Source organism: Rattus norvegicus, chromosome 5 (assembly GCF_021556685.1).
Source record: "Rattus norvegicus strain SHRSP/BbbUtx chromosome 5, alternate assembly SHRSP_T2T, whole genome shotgun sequence".
Lineage (NCBI taxonomy): Eukaryota > Metazoa > Chordata > Mammalia > Rodentia > Muridae > Rattus > Rattus norvegicus.
In genome coordinates, this window is record NC_141538.1 from 101086222 (window position 1) to 101107824 (window position 21603).

At 38.2% G+C, this 21603-nt stretch overlaps 1 protein-coding gene across 2 annotated transcripts in view; it reads left to right on the forward strand.

Moving 5' to 3' along the window:
• The window catches only part of Lurap1l (leucine rich adaptor protein 1-like), a 48034-nt gene extending 36631 nt beyond the window's left edge, over window positions 1–11403 (forward strand). For both annotated transcript variants that reach the window (XM_087549769.1, NM_001025022.1), the window contains 1 exon segment: window positions 10660–11403. In XM_087549769.1, the coding sequence (XP_087405895.1) occupies window positions 10660–11034 (375 nt within the window). In that variant the 3' untranslated portion in view covers window positions 11035–11403.
• The last annotated feature ends 10200 nt before the right edge of the window (window positions 11404–21603 follow it).

Here is a 21603-nt window from a genome sequence, read left to right on the forward strand (position 1 = left end):
TTGACCATTTCTTTAGGTGTTTCTCAGCCATTCGGCATTCCTCAGCTGTGAATTCTTTGTTTAGCTCTGAACCCCATTTTTTAATAGGGTTATTTGTTTCCCTGCGGTCTAACTTCTTGAGTTCTTTGTATATTTTGGATATAAGGCCTCTATCTGTTGTAGGATTGGTAAAGATCTTTTCCCAATCTGTTGGTTGCCATTTTGTCCTAACCATAGTGTCCTTTGCCTTACAGAAGCTTTGCAGTTTTATGAGATCCCATTTGTCGATTCTTGATCTTAGAGCATAAGCCATTGGTGTTTTGTTCAGGAAATTTTTTCCAGTGCCCATGTGTTCCAGATGCTTCCCTAGTTTTTCTTCTATTAGTTTGAGTGTGTCTGGTTTGATGTGGAGGTCCTTGATCCACTTGGACTTAAGCTTTGTACAGGGTGATAAGGATGGATTGATCTACATTCTTCTACATGTTGCCCGCCAGTTGAACCAGCACCATTTGCTGAAAATGCTATGTTTTTTTCCATTGGATGGTTTTGGCTCCTTTGTCAAAAATCAAGTGACCATAGGTGTGTGGGTTCATTTCTGGGTCTTCAATTCTATTCCATTGGTCTATCTGTCTGTCTCTGTACCAATACCATGCAGTTTTTATCACTATTGCTCTGTAATACTGCTTGAGTTCAGGGATAGTGATTCCCCCTGAAGTCCTTTTATTGTTGAGGATAGCTTTAGCTATCCTGGGTTTTTTGTTATTCCAGATGAATTTGAAAATTGTTCTGTCTAATTCTTTGAAGAATTGGATTGGTATTTTGATGGGGATTGCATTGAATCAGTAGATTGCTTTTGGTAAAATGGCCATTTTTACTATATTAATCCTGCCAATCCATGAACATGGGAGATCTTTCCATCTTCTGAGGTCTTCTTCAATTTCTTTCCTCAGTGTCTTGAAGTTCTTATTGTACAGATCTTTTACTTGCTTGGTTAAAGTCACACCGAGGTACTTTATATTATTTGGGTCTATTATGAAGGGTGTCGTTTCCCTAATTTCTTTCTCGGCTTGTTTCTCTTTTGTATAGAGGAAGGCAACTGATTTATTTGAGTTAATTTTATACCCAGCCACTTTGCTGAAGTTGTTTATCAGCTTTAGTAGTTCTCTGGTGGAACTTTTGGGATCACTTAAATATACTATCATGTCGTCTGCAAATAGTGATATTTTGACCTCTTCTTTTCCGATCTGTATCCCCTTGATCTCCTTTTGTTGTCTGATTGCTCTGGCTAGAACTTCAAGAACTATATTGAATAAGTAGGGAGAGAGTGGGCAGCCTTGTCTAGTCCCTGAGTTTAGTGGGATTGCTTCAAGTTTCTCTCCATTTAGTTTAATGTTAGCAACTGGTTTGCTGTATATGGCTTTTACTATGTTTAGGTATGGGCCTTGAATTCCTATTCTTTCCAGGACTTTTATCATGAAGGGGTGTTGAATTTTGTCAAATGCTTTCTCAGCATCTAATGAAATGATCATGTGGTTCTGTTCTTTCAGTTTGTTTATATGATGGATCACGTTGATGGTTTTCCGTATATTACACCATCCCTGCATGCCTGGGATGAAGCCTACTTGATCATGGTGGATGATTGTTTTGATGTGCTCTTGAATTCGGTTTGCCAGAATTTTATTGAGTATTTTTGCGTCGATATTCATAAGGGAAATTGGTCTGAAGTTCTCTTTCTTTGTTGGGTCTTTGTCTGGTTTAGGTATAAGAGTAATTGTGGCTTCATAATAGGAATTCGGTAGGGCTCCATCTGTTTCAATTTTGTGGAATAGTTTGGATAATATTGGTAAGAGGTCTTCTATGAAGGTTTGATAGAATTCTGCACTAAACCCGTCTGGAACTGGGCTCTTTTTGCTTGGGAGACCTTTAATGACTGCTTCTATTTCCTTAGGAGTTATGGGGTTGTTTAACTGGTTTATCTGTTCCTGATTTAACTTCGATACCTGGTATCTGTCTAGGAAATTGTCCATTTCCTGAAGATTTTCAAGTTTTGTTGAATATAGGTTTTTATAGTAAGATCTGATGATTTTTTGAATTTCCTCTGAATCTGTAGTTATGTCTCCCTTTTCATTTCTGATTTTGTTAATTTGGACGCACTCTCTGTGTCCTCTCATTAGTCTGGCTAAGGGTTTATCTATCTTGTTGATTTTCTCAAAGAACCAACTTTTGGTTCTGTTGATTCTTTCTATGGTCCTTTTGTTTCTACTTGGTTGATTTCAGCTCTGAGTTTGATTATTTCCTGCCTTCTACTCCTCCTGGGTGTATTTGCTTCTTTTTGTTCTAGAGCTTTTAGGTGTGCTGTCAAGCTGCTGACATATGCTCTTTCCTGTTTCTTTCTGCAGGCACTCAGCGCTATGAGTTTTCCTCTTAGCACAGCTTTCATTGTGTCCCATAAGTTTGAGTATGTTGTATCTTCATTTTCATTAAATTCTAAAAAGTTTTTAATTTCTTTCTTTATTTCTTCCTTGACCAGGTTATCATTGAGTAGAGCATTGTTCAATTTCCACGTATATGTGGGCATTCTTCCCTTATTGTTATTGAAGACCAGTTTTAGGCCGTGGTGGTCCGATAGCACGCATGGGATTATTTCTATCTTTCTGTACCTGTTGAGGCCCGTTTTTTGACCAATTATATGGTCAATTTTGGAGAAAGTACCATGAGGAGCTGAGAAGAAGGTATATCCTTTTGCTTTAGGATAGAATGTTCTATAAATATCCGTTAAGTCCATTTGGCTCATGACTTCTCTTAGTCTGTCTACATCTCTGTTTAATTTCTCTTTCCATGATCTGTCCATTGATGAGAGTGGGGTGTTGAAGTCTCCTACTATTATTGTGTGAAGTGCAATGTGTGTTTTGAGCTTTAGTAAGGTTTCTTTTACATATGTAGGTGCCCTTGTATTTGGGGCATAGATATTTAGGATTGAGACTTCATCTTGGTGGATTTTTCCTTTGATGAATATGAAGTGTCCTTCCTTATCTTGTTTGATGACTTTTAGTTGAAAATTGATTTTATTTGATATTAGAATGGCTACTCCAGCTTGCTTCTTCTGAGCATTTGCTTGGAAAGTTGTTTTCCAGCCTTTCACTCTGAGGTAGTGTCTGTCTTTGTCTCTGAGGTGTGTTTCCTGTAGGCAGCAGAATGCAGGGTCCTCGTTGCGTATCCAGTTTGTTAATCTATGTCTTTTTATTGGGGAGTTGAGGCCATTGATATTGAGAGATATTAAGGAATAGTGATTATTGCTTCCCGTTATATTCATATTTGGAAGTGAGGTTATGTTTGTGTGCTTTAATTCTCTTTGTTTTGTTGCCAAGACGATTAGTTTCTTGCTTCTTCTAGGGTATAACTTGCCTCCTTATGTTGGGCTTTACCATTTATTATCCTTTGTAGTGCTGGATTTGTAGAAAGATATTGTGTAAATTTGGTTTTGTCATGGAATATCTTGGTTTCTCCATCAATGTTAATTGAGAGTTTTGCTGGATACAGTAACCTGGGCTGGCATTTGTGTTCCCTTAGGGTCTGTATGACATCAGTCCAGGATCTTCTGGCCTTCATAGTTTCTGGCGAGAAGTCTGGTGTGATTCTGATAGGTCTGCCTTTATATGTTTCTTGACCTTTTTCCCTTACTGCTTTTAATATTCTTTCTTTATTTTGTGCGTTTGGTGTTTTGACAGTTATGTGACGGGAGGTGTTTCTTTTCTGGTCCAATCTATTTGGAGTTCTGTAGGCTTCTTGTATGTCTATGGGTATCTCTTTTTTTAGGTTAGGGAAGTTTTCTTCTATGATTTTGTTGAAGATATTTACTGGTCCTTTGAGCTGGGAGTCTTCACTCTCTTCTATACCTATTATCCTTAGGTTTGATCTTCTCATTGAGTCCTGGATTTCCTGTATGTTTTGGACCAGTAGCTTTTTCTGCTTTACATTATCTTTGACAGTTGAGTCAATGACTTCTATGGAATCTTCTGCTCCTGAGATTCTCTCTTCCATCTCTTGTATTCTGTTGGTGAAGCTTGTATCTACAGCTCCTTGTCTCTTCTTTTGGTTTTCTATATCCAGGGTTGTTTCCATGTGTTCTTTCTTGATTGTTTCTATTTCCATTTTTAATTCCTTCAACTGTTTGATTGTGTTTTCCTGGAATTCTTTCAGGGAGTTTTGTGTCTCCTCTCTATGGGCTTCTACTTGTTTATTTATGTTTTCCTGGAATTCTTTCAGGCATTTTTGCGATTCCTCTCTGTAGGCTTCTACTTGTTCTCTAAGGGAGTTCTTCACGTCTTTCTTGAAGTCCTCCAGCATCATGATCAAAAATGATTTTGAAACTAGATCTTGCTTTTCTGGTGTGTTTGGATATTCCATGTTTGTTTTGATGGGAGAATTGGGCTCCGATGGTGCCATGTAGTCTTGGTTTCTGTTGCTTGGGTTCCTGCGCTTGCCTCTCGCCATCAGATTATCTCTAGTGTTACTTTGTTCTGCTATTTCTGACAGTGGCTAGACTGTCCTATAAGCCTGTGTGTCAGGAGTGCTGTAGACCTGTTTTCCTCTCTTTCAGTCAGTTATGGGGACAGAGTGTTCTGCTTTCGGGCGTGTAGTTTTTCCTCTCTACAGGTCTTCAGCTGTTCCTGTGGGCCTCTGTCTTGAGTTCACCAGGCAGCTTTCTTGCAGCAGAAAATTTGGTCTTACCTGTGGTCCCGAGGCTCAAGTTCGCTCGTGGGGTGCTGCCCACGGGCTCTCTGCAGCAGCAGTAACCAGGAAGACCTGTGCCGCCCCTTCCGGGAGCTTCAGTGCACCAGGGTTCCAGATGGTCTTTGGCTTTTTCCTCTGGCGTCCGAGATGTGTGTGCAGAGAGCAGTCTCTTCTGGTTTCCCAGGCTTGTCTGCCTCTCTGAAGGTTTAGCTCTCCCTCCCACGGGATTTGGGTGCAGAGAACTGTTTATCCGGTCTGTTTCCTTCAGGTTCGGGAGGTGTCTCAGGCAGGGGTCCTGCCGCTCCTGGGCCTTCTTCTAGATTCTTGTCCTGACTTCCATTGTTAGTGAACGATGATGTGAGCGTGTAAGATGAACTTAACCCTTTCCTCCCCAAGTTATTTTTGGTCTTGGCATTTTATCACAATGATGGCAATCCCAACTAAGACCACAAATAAACAAAGCTAAGATACAGAAAAGGCAATAGTCCAGGCACCTTTCCAATATCATTCCAGCTAGTATTTAAAATTTAAATATATGTAAAATTAAGTATGTTAAAAAGTGGGAGATAAATATTGCTCTAAGAGCTTTGTCCAGAAGCAAATACTTTCTCTTGCTGTAACTGGGAGGGAAAAAGAAGCAAATGTGTATCATTTTCTTGGCTGGAAACTAGGAGGAGAGCATTACATTAAAAGGTTTATCTAACCTCTTCTCTTTGTCCTATGAATTTAATGATGGGCTTGCATAAAACTTTTCTTAATTTGTATTGTACCTCTCAGGACATTTGGGATTTATATCATGGGTTTTATAGTAGGATGATGTAACTGGGGACGGCAGGCTTTATTTGTTCAATCAACTTGCCATTAGTATATAAAAGGGTGAAAATACAAAGGACTTTATGAGCGGTGTCTTACCCAGTCCTCCAGGATGACCAGACAACATGAGAAATCCCCCTATTTGTAAGATACATTCAGCTGCTCATGTGCATGTTGATTAATATAAAGAGTAGTTTTTTAAATAAAGGGTGGCACCACTTAATAAAAAATATATTTATGTTCCAAGGGAAACAGACCTTTTTTATTTAATATTATTTTGTGGGTGCATTTGTATGGTGCATATATGTCAGTAAAGGCATGTGTGTGCCACATCATGCCTGGGGGAAACAGAGGCAACTTTCAGGAGTTAGCTATTTCCTTCTGCAAAGAGATCAGGGATGGAAATCAGGTTATAAGCTTTGCACAGCAAGTGTTTTTACCTTATAACCTAGAACATAATTTTATTTTTTATTAAATGGTGAGAGTCCAGATTTTTATTATCACACAGTTTCTGGTCAGCCAAGTAAAATTCATGTTGGCTTTGAATTTCAGTGTTTAGCTGCAAGCTTTTTGCTAGCTATACTTCATGGTGAAAGTATTCAGCAGCAACTGTCTGTCTCGTTTGGCCCATATGATTTCCTCATAGCAAAAATGATTTATTAAACACACAATCTCAAGGAAGAAAAAGAATATGTTGGAATGGAAAGAAACGCTGGGATTTTACAGGAGCACAGTAATGTTTTCTTATAATGTGATATCTGAAATGAAACCTCGGTGGGAAACAAAGACAAGTACATGAGGCTTGGGCTAAATTCAGTCTTAGGGAACAGGATTCCTCTTTGTTTCACAGAACTCGCTTTGGCATTCCTATTGAGCCCCGTAGCTCATAGAAAAATGAATGCAATCTCATGATTTTTCTTTATTTTGGGGAATTGGAAATCCTACACACTAACTTGTTTACCCTCAGACCACAGGGAGATTATGTCGTGGGCAGACTTAGACCTTGGACCATGTTCCACCTTGAGTTTTAATTCTCTGATTTAAAACAAATTATTTTTGTTTATGTGTATGGGTGTTTTGCCTACATGTAGTGTCTGTGCACCACTTACAGGCCCAGTGCCCTCAGGTCTCCTGGAACTGGAGTTAGAAATGATTTTTAAGTCACCCTGTGGATGCTGGAAATTTAACTCTAGTCCTTTGGAAGATCAGCCGGTTCCATTAATCACTGAACCATCTCTTCAGCCCCCTCAGTTCTTTGGTTAACTGAAAATTTGACTGTGTTCTTCCTTGAACTCCATCATGCTAATTCATAACTTGCATTCTTTCAGAGGAAAAGGACCCTGCAGGGCCAGCAACATGGCTCTGGTAAATGTTGGTAAATATACTTTCTCCCAAGCCTAATAACCCGATGTTGACCCTGAGACCCACATGGTGTGTCTGACCCTTGAATGACTTTTACTTATGTCTAGGATACCTATAAATTCCCACCCTTTACACAGATAAACACATTAGTAAATAAATGTATTATGAAAATTGTTTGGAAAAGGAGCATTTGGAAGAAAACAGGCCTTGGAAAATGTGTTGTTGGGAGCCACTGATCTTTCTAGGTCCCTCATTGGTCATTCAAATTTGGTATAAACCCAAATTTGTCATTTGTCAGAAATGACATGGAAGTTTTAGCACTTTCCCCAGAGACCAAAGACATGTTTGGCACCAACCTGAGGGTTGGAAGACTCAGTGTGAAGGCAAAACACACAGCAGGAATTGTAAAGATCAGAATAGCATGTGGGGAATGAGGAGTGAAAAGAGACGATACCGACATGGCTTTGAATCAGTCAGTCAGGACACTTGTACTGGGGAAGCAGAGACGAGGTTTGTTTGGTCTCTTTGTTCAATTCCTTTCACTGGGTGTTTGCAGAACACCTGTGCTGTGCTAGGACAAGTTATCGCCACTGAGCAAACAGAATCATGTGTGCACTGTGACTCACAGCTTGAAGTCCGCTTCCCTTTTGGAGGCTATCTTAGACTCTGTAAACTTAAGGTAGGGAGAGTCTATACGAGTTACTCAGTGCCAGAGTCCTGGGAATGAACAGAAATAGGATTATCTGCTTGGGAATGCTTCAGACCTATGGTTGTTTCGTCCTGACAACTTTTCTTCCTTTCGAGTCTTATACCACTAGCCCACACAAAGCCTGTCTTCTGAAGGGGTCCATTCTGCAGCATAGCTGATGTCTGGTCATTGAACGTATTTTGACAGAGTAGATGCTATGTGCCAAGTACTCCTCTAGGACTTAGCAAGCAGTGGTAATTAGGCAGACAAAGTTGCTAGTGCTCGGAAACTCCTTTAGGCACAAATAATAAGCAAATTGATTTCAACGAGTCATAAATATTGTGCAGGAAATAATAGTCATGAAACTCAGTCTAACTGGGCTTGAGGACTGGGCATGATTAATCAGGAATATGAGCTGTACGTGCTGATAATGTGGAAGCTTTGAGCTTGAGGAGGGCCCCAACTGGCCCTAGCTGAGAGAACCACAGGTTCCTGCCACTGTGGTAAAGCTACTCTGCTCTGCAACCTTCGCAAGGACCAAGATGAATCACAGCACAAAAAAGGTGTGGCAGCCATAGGAGAAGCACTGTGATTCAGTTTTGATGGATTGCTCATATTCCCAGGGTTTATCAATACCATAACCACACCTTAGTTCTGGAAGAAAGCCACGGGTAACAGACAAGAACTCCTGGAACAGACCAGTAGCCAATCACAAAACCCAGCACATCTGGCAGTCTGAAGAGACTGCTTACTGTCCTGTAGGACAAGGGATAGACACACAACTATAATCATTATCTGCATCAACAGGTTTTAACCTTGTTACTTTCTCCCACCTTCCCCAACAATAACTCAATAGACTGAATGTTTTGCTTTTTGCAGTAAAAGATTTCCTTACTTAAATCATTTCATGGTTAAGAGAATCTTGTTTCTTCATAGTCTGCCTTTTTTGTTTGTTTGTTTGTTTTTTATTGATCAATTAAATTGAAAAAAAAAGTATTAGATACTACCACTATACAAGACCAAAATTGCTGACAGAAAATGTATTTTTAGTACATATTAACCCTTGATTGTATCAACAGTTTCTGGAAGTCTGAGTTTATTAACTAATTAAGAGCTGATATGTCAAAGATTTTAAAATATGGCTAAAAATTTAAAACGTATTTGGGAAAGACTTTACAATATAGGAGGGCAGTGAGAATGGCTTTCGTAAGAGGCTTATTTACTTAATTGAGAAGAACAATATATAGTCACATGTTTGTCATATATATGACAAATCAGTGCTACTATGCGACGGCACAAAATTCAGCGATGTTGTAAGATAGAAATGTAAAGTCCTACAGAAGCTTCATGGACCAACATGGGAGACTAGAGTCAGTAAGCTGGGAGCAGTCCACCGAGAGGAGTGAGGAAGCTTTGGAGAAATGATGAAAGGTGACGGTCCACTAGTTCATGCTCAGAGCTCAACCAAGGCAAGGTGTTTTTATGGGCAAAGCAGGCATCTGGGAACAGGCACCTATTGTCCATTTAGAGAGTGGCTGGGAAAAGATCACATTGACCTTGCTCCATGCATGTAGTGGCATGGGAAATTTCTTCAGCTTCAGTGGCTGACTGAAGAATTTTGTGTGAGTTTGACCCACTGGTTTTCTTTGCTCATCTGTGGAGCTATGTGTGCACTGTTGATATCTGTAAAGACTTGTATTATTTGTAATTTGAACTCTGTCTTGATGACTTATAAGGTATGTGGATAAATGTGAACACACAGACTTTCAGAAAGCCTCCGTCTTGGTCATAGTCATTGCAAATTTTTTGAAGCAGCATAAAAATAATAATAAAAAAGTTTGAGACTTACTGAGTTCACGCCCTTCTGTTTGAGAACACCAAAAAGAGTACTAATTTTAACCTGTTACTGTCTGAGTGGTTTATTCTTTATGCTTTTTACTAAGAAGATGCAGAAGTTGCTTTAATACCTTAGAGAATTTTAAAATGTACTTTGTACTTACTAATTTTTCATTTATATTTTCATTATTTTTTGAAAATTGTATTGTAGAGTGGAACTTTCTTCTTTCTTTTCTGTAACTCTGTCTATGTATCAGTGTTGAAGCCAGAACACTATAGGCAAGCACTCTATTCACCTAGCACTCTCCCTAGCGGCTCTGTGGTGGAGGAGATTTTATCCCTCCCTGTTTGTTCACACATTCACTGTTCACCTTCAGTTATGGATTAACTCCTCAGCAGGAAGTCCTTTTGCATGAAAGCACATTTCTGATGACAATAGGCTTCTGTTTGTGGTTTGAGTCACCCAAGAATGGATGCCTTTGATAAGTCTAGAAACCTACATATCTCAAGATCTCTTTGTCTTATAGAGAGAATTAGCATGGCTTTTTGGGTTTCTATCCCAAGTGGGAAACTGTAATGAATGTGAGAAGGCCCTCTTGTGGCCAGCCAGGTCCCTGCCACCCAGTTTGGTTCCCCTTACAAGCAAATGCATTGTCTAGAGTTCATGTAGATGCAGTTAGAAAAGTTGCCATTTTCTACTTATTCTTAACTTTTTCCCCTGTGGTTTTTAGTTCTCTTTGAAAGATGAAAATCATAATGCCTGCAGTACAGGGTAACTAGATTTTTCTAATGAATCAATAATTCATTTTTTCATAATGTTGCATGTTATCATTTAATAAGCAGAGGAATCTATAAGACTAATGATTTCTTAACTTTCTTGGTTGCCACACCCAGTTCCGTATTAGTATTGATAAGTTAATCCAGAAAGAATGCATTTCTTAATAAACAACTTGGCATTTGATAGGTGTGTTCAAGGAGCTTTATTGGAGTCAGAAATACAATGGATTTTTGTTTGTTTTTTGTTTTCTTGGTGTTTTTTTTGGGGGGGGCAGTTAGGAGCCTAATGTATATGTCAAGAAGTGAGTTCTTGATTCTGACTTCTACTAGGAGTCAATAAGTTCCAAAAAGGATGAAACAAACGCGCGTGCGTGCGTGCGTGCGTGCGTGCGTGGTTTATGAGCGAATTTGAGATTTTTCTTGGGCATAAAATAACTAGCATGTCTTTCTTCTTTCCCTCTCTGTCATAGGTGAACCTCAGAGCCACTGACGTAAGGCTCATGCGTCAATTGCTCCTCATCAATGAGAGCATCGAGTCTATCAAGTGGATGATTGAGGAAAAGGCCACCGTTACCAGCCGAGGCAGCAGTCTCAGTGGCAGCCTGTGTAGTTTGCTGGAGAGTCAGAGCACCTCCTTACGTGGCAGCTACAACAGCCTCCATGATGGCAGTGATGGGCTGGATGGCATCTCGGTAGGGAGCTACCTGGACACTTTGGCAGATGATGTACCAGGCCATCAGACCCCTTCAGACTTGGATCAGTTCAGTGACAGCTCTATCATAGAGGACTCTCAAGCTCTGCACAAGCATCCCAAGCTGGATTCTGAGTACTACTGCTTTGGCTAATGATCCACGTTTTTGCATGGGACTGATGTGCAATTAACTTGTATGTATCCTTCTTCTCTGCTGCTATATTTTTGGTGTGATTTATTTTAATAAGGCAACCTTTTTAAAGAAGCTTATTTTTAAACTGCTTAATGAAATTTCTGTTGCTCCTAATACTTCTCATCTAGACTGATTTATTTTTCTCTGTTACATCTCTATTTTTATTTATTGTAATAATCTTTCTCCCTTCTCTTACAGTAGCACAGACAAAGTAGAGGGGGAAAATAAGCAATAATTGTTTCTGCTTTTGTTTTCAGAGTGAGGGGTCAGGGATTATATGAAACACTTTGCTAAGTTTTACAATAAACCAAAGTCTGATCACTTCCTTCATCCTGTTGTGTGTTGTGTTAAATGATTTGAGATTTCTATGTGCAAGAAGATATGAAGATATTTTACTGTTTGTATATTAAACTACCTATTTGGACAAAGTAGACATTATTTCAAAGCCAGAATCTGTTCCTGCATGATGAGCTTGTGCTCTTACCCATGTCACTGACATTTGGAAAACCCAAACTGCATAGACTTGATTTAGTCTACTCCAGTGTCAGAATTGGAGATGAGTTTTAGAATCAATGAGTTTAACTCAAATCTTGAGTTTACATGTCTTACAATATGTATTATACTACTAGATTTCAAAAGAAAATGGACAGTAGTTTTCAAGGTGAGTACAGGCAAAGACCTTTGGGTTTCTGTGGGTGACATAAAGGAGAAAGGCTGAAAGAGTAATGGATCTGGAGCAGGACAGGGAAGATTGGTAGACACATAGAAGGGTCACCATCTCAGTCACAGGGATCCTTGAGCCAGGCAGGCAGATGAGAAACTTCCCACAGGAAGAAGATGGCAGAAATGACTACCACTTGTATGTTACAGTCCCTCTTGTAGTCTGGTCCCAGGGAATCTGGGAAGTGTGATATTTCAGCAGGAATCTATTTTTAAAAACTAAATTTAGAGATAGTTTGAGATTAACAGACTATTTTCATATATATATATATGAAATATATATATATAAATATATATATATATAGACATTAGTAGAAGGCATAAACACGTACAGTAAGAAAGATCAGAACCATTATGTTATAACTATAAATCCCAATATGTTATTTTTCATCCTAAGATGGAAAAATAATTTCTTAGTTTTCTGGATTGATACTTGAATATATTTTCATTTGTATAATAAGTCAAAACACTTAATTTTTCTTTTGGTATTTATTTTGTTTTACTTTATACGTGTGTGCTTGATGGGGGTAATAGGCACATAAATACTATGACTGTGGGGGCCAGAGGCACTAGATCCTCTGGAGCTGGAATTAGGGGCAGTTGTGAGCCAGTCAACATGGGTGCTGGGAATCAAACTCTGGTCCTCTGAAGGAGAAGCACTAGCACTCCACAGCCAAGCCATCTCTCCAGAACCATTTAATTTTGATGTGGTGTTATTATTTCAATTCATTATTTTTTTCAAGTGAGAAAGCTTAATTAAGATTTCAACATATTCTAATAATGCATGTTAGTGCACTAAACATTAGACAATATAAGTCAATGGGAACTGGTATTGCCATCAGGAAATGTCCCTATTCAAAGAATGTTTTCTCTTTTTTATATGCTCATTGTTCAATTGTCAATTTTTTTTTGTTTCCAAAACACATATCACTCAACTCCCAATTATAGTCTGTGGGGTGCTATATTTTGCAATCCTCTTTTAACATATATTTCTTATAGTAGCATCACAGCAGTCTTATGATATGAGAACTGACACCAATTTATGTTTAAGGAAACTAAGGTATAGAACCTAGATGATGGGGTCAAACTTCCCCAGTGTCAAACCCAGGCCTTGAATTGAACTGAGGTCTCTGTTGCTCTTAAAACTACACTCACTAACCCTTTCTATTATTTGTTGACATTCAATAATAAAATGTAGACAAAGGAGCAAATATAAGCCCAGAATTGGAAAATGCAACCAACTGTTTTCCACGTCACCAGTGTCTCCAGGTTTCCCTGTGTTAACTACCAAACTCTTTCTTTAAATCACACATCCAGAGTAAGGCAGTTGGGAGTTGGCACCTCACATATTCCCCTCTTTCTGTATACTTTTATTTTCAATTTAATAAAGACTGTTTGATTGACTGTTTTAATCTGGAATCAAGCCAAGAAATTCTTAGCATCAATTGTTTATCATGTAAAAACTCAAGAGGACACATCATAACTTCACATAGAATGTATCCTGAACATCAAGCCTGGTGCATGTCAAGCAGAAAGTAATGAACTATATAGGCATGTGTTTATGCATGGTGGTGAGACTATCCTTAATAAGAATGAAGCTGGCATTTAGCAATAGAACAGATGACAAGAGCAAATTCTAATATCTTTCCAGTCCCAGCAGTTGTCTAGAATGAGTTATGCATGAGCAAGTTGCTGTTCTCAGACTACAGCTTCAGACTGGGAACTCATTCTGGCAAATTTTTCTAATACCTTCCTTTTCAAACCAACTTCCCTAGCTATTTGTCCATGCTACCCATGAATATTTACCAAGGAAATGAGAAAAATCTTAAGGGCCCGTTATGAGAGACACATATGGAATAGTTTTTATTTAGACATTGTATTTTATATGGAATCTGTAGGAGTAGTGGTGGAATTTAGATTGTTTTGTGCTCCGTGAGTAATAAGTTTCAGTATTTTATAATCTTAATACTTATTCTTTGCCTTTTGGAAATGGTATTTGCAACCGTGGCTGTTCTGGATTTCTCCCTGTAGACGAGCCTGACCTTTAACTCAGCGCGTCTACCTCTGTCCCTGACCCCCAAGTTCTTTAAAGCCATGCACTACCATTACCCATTCAGCTTCTGCCCGGCTTCCCCCTAAAAATCTAGCAAATATTTTATGGTTTAGATACTAGAGTCAGTTATACAACTGTTTTCCACCTACTTTACTAAGGGGGATGTGCATTTAAACTAGAATAGTTAGTAATGTTAACTGATCTTGAGAGAATGTAGACTTAGAAGTGTTTCATTTTCACAAAGGAATTTCTGTTACCAACCTCTGATCTTGAGCTTTTGGTATTTTTGTCTTTATTAGCACCAAAAGGAGGTGGGCTAAGAAATTAAAGCAAGAGAGTTTTCCAAACTACTCTGGCTATACTGAATTTGCCATAGAAATTGGAATGTGCCTGGGTCATGTTACTCTATTTTATGAATTTGCTAGTCTTGTAATAAAACTGAAGTAACTGAACAAAAGGAATTCAGGCAAGCCAATGCCAATATAGTTTTGGCACGATTCACTACTACCTGGAGTTAGAGCTGTACAATTTTCAGAGCTTCCTTGCAGTTGGGTGGATTATAAGGCAATGGGATAAGCACAGATAACGTCAGTTAACGTACTTGTTTCCCCAACGCAGGGGGAACACAGTCACATCTGTAATGATAAATGACAAATAGGAAACACTGAATCTTACTCACATATCAGCCTTAGTTGATAAATTTGGTCATTCCTCCTTTGAAAGTTTGTTTCATTTGGACCCCAAATGCCACTTTCTCCTCTTTCCGTGCTGCCTGCTTCTTTAGACTCCAGTGCGGCTATCCCTTCTTCTCATCCTGGTCTCCAAACCCCAGTGGGCTGACTTCTATTCTAAACATTCACTCTGGGGATTTTACTCAATGCCACAGTTTTACATGACCTTCATTTGCCGAAATTTCTAAACATATACCACCTTCCCATGTCCATCTGCCTGCATAGGTGCTGTACTTAATTTCTGACAGGTAACTCATTCTGAACATATCTAGAACTGTTTATAATCATCCCGAGTAAATGGAACTTCCTTCTTGTCAGCCCCAGTCCTTTAGTCAATGTAGTTATTCTCTTTCCTTACACGGTGTCCAACTTGTATAGTACCTCCATCTAGATACCTGGCATCTTATCTAAATCCTTACCAATGACTGCAAAATACAGTGCACTCTCTTACTCTTTCCCCCATTCCCTGATGTCATCTTCTGTCACAGACCTTATTTTTTACTGCAAATCACACGGGTATCACTTTCCTTCTTTATGGAGTTTCAAAATATATTCCAACCTTAGAATCTTTACACTTCTCATTCCTTCTTTTGGAAGAGTTCTTTGTGGGCATCTTCTTTTACTTCTATAGTTCTCTGGCGTTTCCATTCACATGACATGTTTCATAAAATGTGTCCACAGCAAGCCAAAGCACACTGTATTTAGTACTCATAGCAGTCTCTGCCACCCAATTCTAAGTTTGGTGTGAATTCTTTGCTTTTCTAAACCAAAGCTAAGGGTTAGGAGAACATAGACATTTATTCACTTCATTATTTTCCACCACTTACAAGAGTATCTTTCACACAGTAAATACTTTCATTGAAGTACTTTTACATGTATGCTTGGCTTGTTCTGGAAGCACCATACAGCGACTGAAAAGTCAGAGTGATGAAAGACGAGTAAGGTATAATCTTGCCATCAATGAGACCACCTATATAGCACATTTCTCTGCAATGAAGAAAAAAATGTTCTAGAGATGAATGATGATCCTCTGTGATCTAAATGTTTTTTTAAAAAAGGGAGTATAGATAAAAGAATGATTAAAAATATTTTAAAATACTATACTGCTGTTAGGCCAAAAGTGGCCAGGAACCAAAGAATGTGGAAGAAAGAACAGTTTGTTTTTTTCTGCAGCATAAGTTTTATTGACTGGTACATCTGTCTCACGGTATTTCTATGTTATCATTGTTATCACTATTTAAATGTTTAGAAGATCATTTCCATTAAATTCTAACCAACATTTCAATATTCTTATCTATCATCATGGATTATTTTTATAACATGATTAGCTCAAGGTATAGCTGGGTCAAACTTGAACCAACACTGGAATCACATCTACCTGTATTTGATCAAACATTGTCCAAACATGGTATTTAAGTCCTTAAGAGTATGTGCAGATTCTGTTTCTCATTGTAGGAAGAACTTTGTCTGAGGTTGTGCTCTTACATGATTTACCCACGAGTGGCCTGCACTGCTCTGGCAACGCACATATTCTCAATGCTCTCTAATTGTTTTCAAAGTAACTTACTACAATTATTTTTACGTTAACCGAATCCACCTATAATTTACACAGACTCGTGGCACTGCGCTCTGCACTTTCCCTCTTGTACAGAGGAGCGTTTAAAGAGTTAGCTGACGCTCTTCCTTCACCATGGATCCTACACAATGTCATATTCCAGGCTGTTGTCACTTTTTTCTCCAAATTAGGTTCACTGTGATATTTATTAAAGATTATATGAAAAATTATTAGCATATATTATTTCAAAATCTCTCTGAAAGTTGTTTTTGTTGTAAAAAAGATAGAAGTGATAACAAAACCCTTTCAACAATTCTGAAACTATGTAGTATTAAGTCAGAGAAGATTGCCAAAGGACACGGAATAATACCCCTTTGGAAATCGTGAAGGATGAGACATTTAAGAGCAACTAGTACCATACGATGGACACATGTTAAATAATCTTCCTGGATTAATCCTCAAAAATTATCTGATCCACACTTACGGCAAAGTATGAATGATTTAAAGAATAATGCGAAGTAAACAAGCAAATAAATGGAATCCATTTACCATTCAAATAATGAAATATAATAAAGATATTGAAAGGACTAAGTAACACTAACTTTCAAGTAAGGGTGGTATAAAGCACAAAGACGGATCTCAAAGTGTCTCTGATTTTGGTATAGACTAGACTGTGAACTCGAGGAGAACTCTACTTTGGATGTCAGCTTTCTTCCCTGAAAATGGGTGTAATGAAACCAGACTCAGAGCAGTTGAACAGTTAATAATCTACTCACTCTATCTCTTGGCACACACAAAGGCTTAATGAATGATGCTATTATCATTTACAATAAATAAGTAAAGGGAGATTTTACACATAAGAAATCATCGCTGGTTGTTCATCACAGTACATACACTTTAACAACATATATTACAACATAGATATTTCAATCAGGTAAACATTTAACAGAGTTCTCACTTGACATCCTGTGTAGACAACACAGGAATTAAGTTCTACTTGTAGTTTCTTTTTGCAGCTAGTCATGACCATGGGATAAAGTTATGGAGAACAAGCTGTGGGCAGACATGAAACAGAGGCTTCTGGAAAACCTCTTCCTATCTTTGAGCTGTTTATATAAACTATTCTTGAACTTAATATTTTGTGGTTTCCATATCCTAACTTGCTATGGGAGTTGTAAAACTTTTGAAGACAGTGCCAGTAATGAATTAAAAAGACACAGATGTAGTTGTTTTTATTGTGTCCTCAAAATCACCATAGCAAAGCTAATATAACTGAGCTTAAAAAGAAAATTTTTTTTAACTGTACATGTTTCAGAATAATCTTCAGAATGACAAGGCACTAGATTTGCAATCTATTTTTTGATGTTCTTTTCTAGAAACAAACAAAAGAAAAATATTTAGAAATTACTACTTTTTAAAGTATTGTCAGTTTGCTATATCAAATTTTACTTTAACTTATGTTAAAACATGGGTGCACATTTGTCTATCATCCTTTTTAGATCTCTTATAAATAACAATAAACAAATGATGGATTTTTTTAGACTTATATAGATTAAAAACAAAGTCAGTTCAATATGATTAGAGTTCTTTTTCCCATCAGTTTTATAAAATGAGTCCATGAGAAAATGACAGGCAATTAAATAAGGACTGGTAATATTATTTATAGGCATACTTACTGTTTATTATGGGGACCATTCTGTTCTTTAAATATTCACCAAACGACTTCACAAAAATCTACCAGGAATTGGATGCAGGCTTTCATCAAATTAAGACAGCGGTGGTTCTCAACCTTCCTAGTGCTGTGATCCTTTCTAGATCCGGTTGGTATGTGGGCATGTAAGTGGGAGACTATCTTCACTCCATTGATTGATGTGTGAAGACCTTCCAACTGTAGATGGTACCATTCCCTAAGCAAGATATCCTGAATTGTGTAAGAGTGGAGAAAGCGAGCTGAGCCCAAGCATGCACGCACACATTCCCTCTCTGATGTTGACTGTGAATGTGTATAAAAGAAATGTTGGAACTGGACATGGTAGTAAAAGGTTAGGTGGCAACTCTGTATTCTTTTGGGTCATGTTTTTGTCCAGCTGAATTATCTTGTCTAGTACAAACCACACACAGTTTTGTATCTAGTATTTTCAGTCGTTATTCAAATTTATGTTCTGGCAGCTCCTGGATTACAGGCGTTCAGGGATTTGGGCAAAAGTTTATTCTACACTGGGGGGATATACCATTCCTGTGTGGAAAATCTTTATGCTTTTAGCATAACAGCCAGCTCTGACCTGTTTTCTTTGGCCTCTCTACTTATCACGGTATCTGCATCCTGCCACTTGACAGTCACCTGGTCTAAACTCATCTGCTGCAGCAAAGGCTTTCCAGGTTAGGTTTTGCTCTAGTTTTGATATAGTTTGTTTCAGTCCTTAGTAACTCTCTGCATTGTGTAAATGAACAATCAGCTCTTGCCTGGAGGGATGAATTTGTTACTGTTAGATAAGCATTGTGCCTATGCAACTCATTTAAAAATACAAAGCTTAGAATCAGTTTTCTATAACTGCTCTTACAAACTTTTTTTAGATGATTGAACAATGAGACTTAAGGGCCAGATAGCATGGTTATGTTAGATTCTGATTGAATTATAAATTTTGAGGTATTTCAATTAGAAATGGCTGAGAGTAGCTAAGATTTAACAGAAATATATATTTCTTCAAAAACATCAGAAATCCACAGAATGTGACATTTAATGTTATTTAATCATTTAATAGCAAGACGTATCTGCTCCTGATAGCACCTTCTTGGTTCAAAGAAAACACTGAGCATCTTCACTTCCAGGCGAGATTGCTTATCATGGCAAGGTAGCCACTGGGCAGAAATTGCTTATTTCACCTGCAGACAAATACTGTCCATGGAAAGAACACATCATACTTTGCTAAGACAGGGTGAACAGTCCTTGATGGCAAAAGTCTGCAGATGATCCTGGGCCAGAAGGTCAAAGACTGATGCTCCAAGGGTTTGAGGAATTAAGGAGCTGTCTAGGTAGTCAGTTGTCTCTACAGTTGTTTGAGAAGTTATGTTTAGCATACACCCAGGTAATGTTTAAGTTCTTCTCAGATATTTGATGGGGTTGAAGACTAGTTTTAGTCTCATAATCAAACTCAAGTTGTTTGACATTAACAGAGTTTATAGACATGGTTCTCAGGTAGAATTACAGACTAAATCTAAACATAATCTAGGAATAGAATCGTAACTCTTAATTAGGGATGGTGGTGGTGTGCTTTATCTAATTGACAAATATGATGGACTAGATGTCATTTGTATATCATACTATGTAATCTACATGATTGTTATGGTATTGTTTAATTTATGTCTGGGTGAAGAGGGCTTTTGTTTTGTTTTTTTGTTTGTTTGATTGTTTGACAGAAAAGGTGAGGTGTAGGGGAGCGGTTCTAATGCTAAGGTCCTGTGCCATACTTGATTCTTGGTTTGTCAGTAAAGAAAGCTGGGGGATAATTGCTGGGCACAAGGTATAGGTGGGACTTCTGGGTCCCAGGAGGAAAAGACAGACTCAAGGAAAGAGAGAGGCATTTCAGTCATGCTTTGAAGGGAGAAGAACACAGTGACCATGTGAGGTCTCTGGGGAGCATAGAGTGGGGAGTTGAGGCCTGTGGCCAGAACTATAGGCTGGGGCCAAGTAGGTTTGACAGGGACTAAGTGGGACTAGCCACTGATGTTTAGGGCAGGTGGAGAGATGGAGATTGGTAAGGGCACACTTTTCCAGGAGGAAATATCAGTGCCTAGCAATTGTGCCAAGAAGGCAAGTTATGAAGGAACAAATTGTGTGTTGGTTTTTTATCTGCAGACTCAGGGAAGCTAGGAGAAGACTGGTAGCATAGTCACCTCCCAGAGCTAAAGTTGGGTAGAACAAAAGGGAAGCTGGATGGGAGCTGGTAGCACTGCCAATCCTGGAACAAAAAGCAGTAGCATAAATCTTCACACAACAGCCATCTAGCAGTCTGTGCAGCATTTACACTCCTATCTGATATTTTGCTCTCAGCTCTCTTGCTTCCCGGATTCCTTTTTCATTATGATTTCTTACCTGTGCTCTTTGCTACCGTAAGTCAAGACAGTAAAGCTGAGGAGGTTTTCCATTACAACCATACGCTACAGATTGTTTTCTTCTCACATTAATATGTTGAAATATACTCCCCAGGAAGATTCTTTAAGGTAAGTTGTTTGAAAGGTGCATCAGGAAGCCATAGCTCTTTTCAGTCTGTAATGGAGTGAGATTATGATGAAAGATCTTTATCTAGGAGCAAGGAGGCAGTCTCTCACCAGACACCTAACCTCTGTGCACATTAGTCATGAACTCCCCATCTTCTAGAATCAAAGGTTATTAATTTTAATCATGTATAAGCCTCCTAGCCTATGTCAATTTGTCATAACAGTATGCAGGGATTAATACATCTTGGAAATAAGAGGAGTACTTTCGGATAAAGGTAGCACACACAAATCTCACTCCTTTTCAAGGATGTCTCTGAATTCAGAGTCCTTCCAATGTCCTTGAAGAATTTTACTTATTTTTTTCTTAAAAAAATAGAAAGTCATTTATTTATTGCTATTTTGTGTGAGGGAATATATCATGGTGCATATACAGAGATCAATTTTTTGAAGTGTGTTTTCTGTTTTGCCTGAATTCGGGAGATCAAATTCAAGGCCTCTGGCTTCAAAGCAAGAAGTTTTATTCATTGAGCCACCTTACTGGCCCTGAAAGACTTAATATTTTGTTTATATTTTATAACTGTTATATGAGAGAATTTTTATTAACCAATCCATCACTATCATTAAGGAAGCTGTCAAAACTGAGGATTACTGATAAAAGTTATATAGGACAAATTTGTTGGCTTAAAGAGTATACATTCAAACTGTTTTCAGTAAGTGCGTCTACTCTGTAGATATACTTAGTCACACTATTGTCAGGAAAGAAATTATAGTCTTTTTCAGATTTTCACTATTTTTTCACAGGAAGATTATTAACTCTTATTTTATCAAGACTTAAATTCTAACTATATCTTTAAAATTTCATTATAATTCTGTTATTAAAGTATGCTTTTGGCTTATTTACACATACACATACCCATTTTAAAATTTTACTTTTCAACTTATTTTCAAATTTTATTTTATGTGTATGAGTGTTTTGTCCTCTATGTATGTAAGTGAACCCGTATATGCATCAGATCCCCCAGCAATGGAGTTGGGGGTGATCTTAGAATTGGAATTACAGATGTTTGTGGCTTACATGTTAGCGCTGGGAATGGAAGGCTGGTTCTCTGCAAGAGAAACAAGTTCTCTTAACCATGGAACTGACACTCAAGCTCCAAACTATTTTAACCAACTAGCTTCACTAAGTTTAAATCAGAGAGGGGGGAAAGCATGATTCCCACCAATTTTGTAATCTCTTCTTTTTTTCTGGCTAT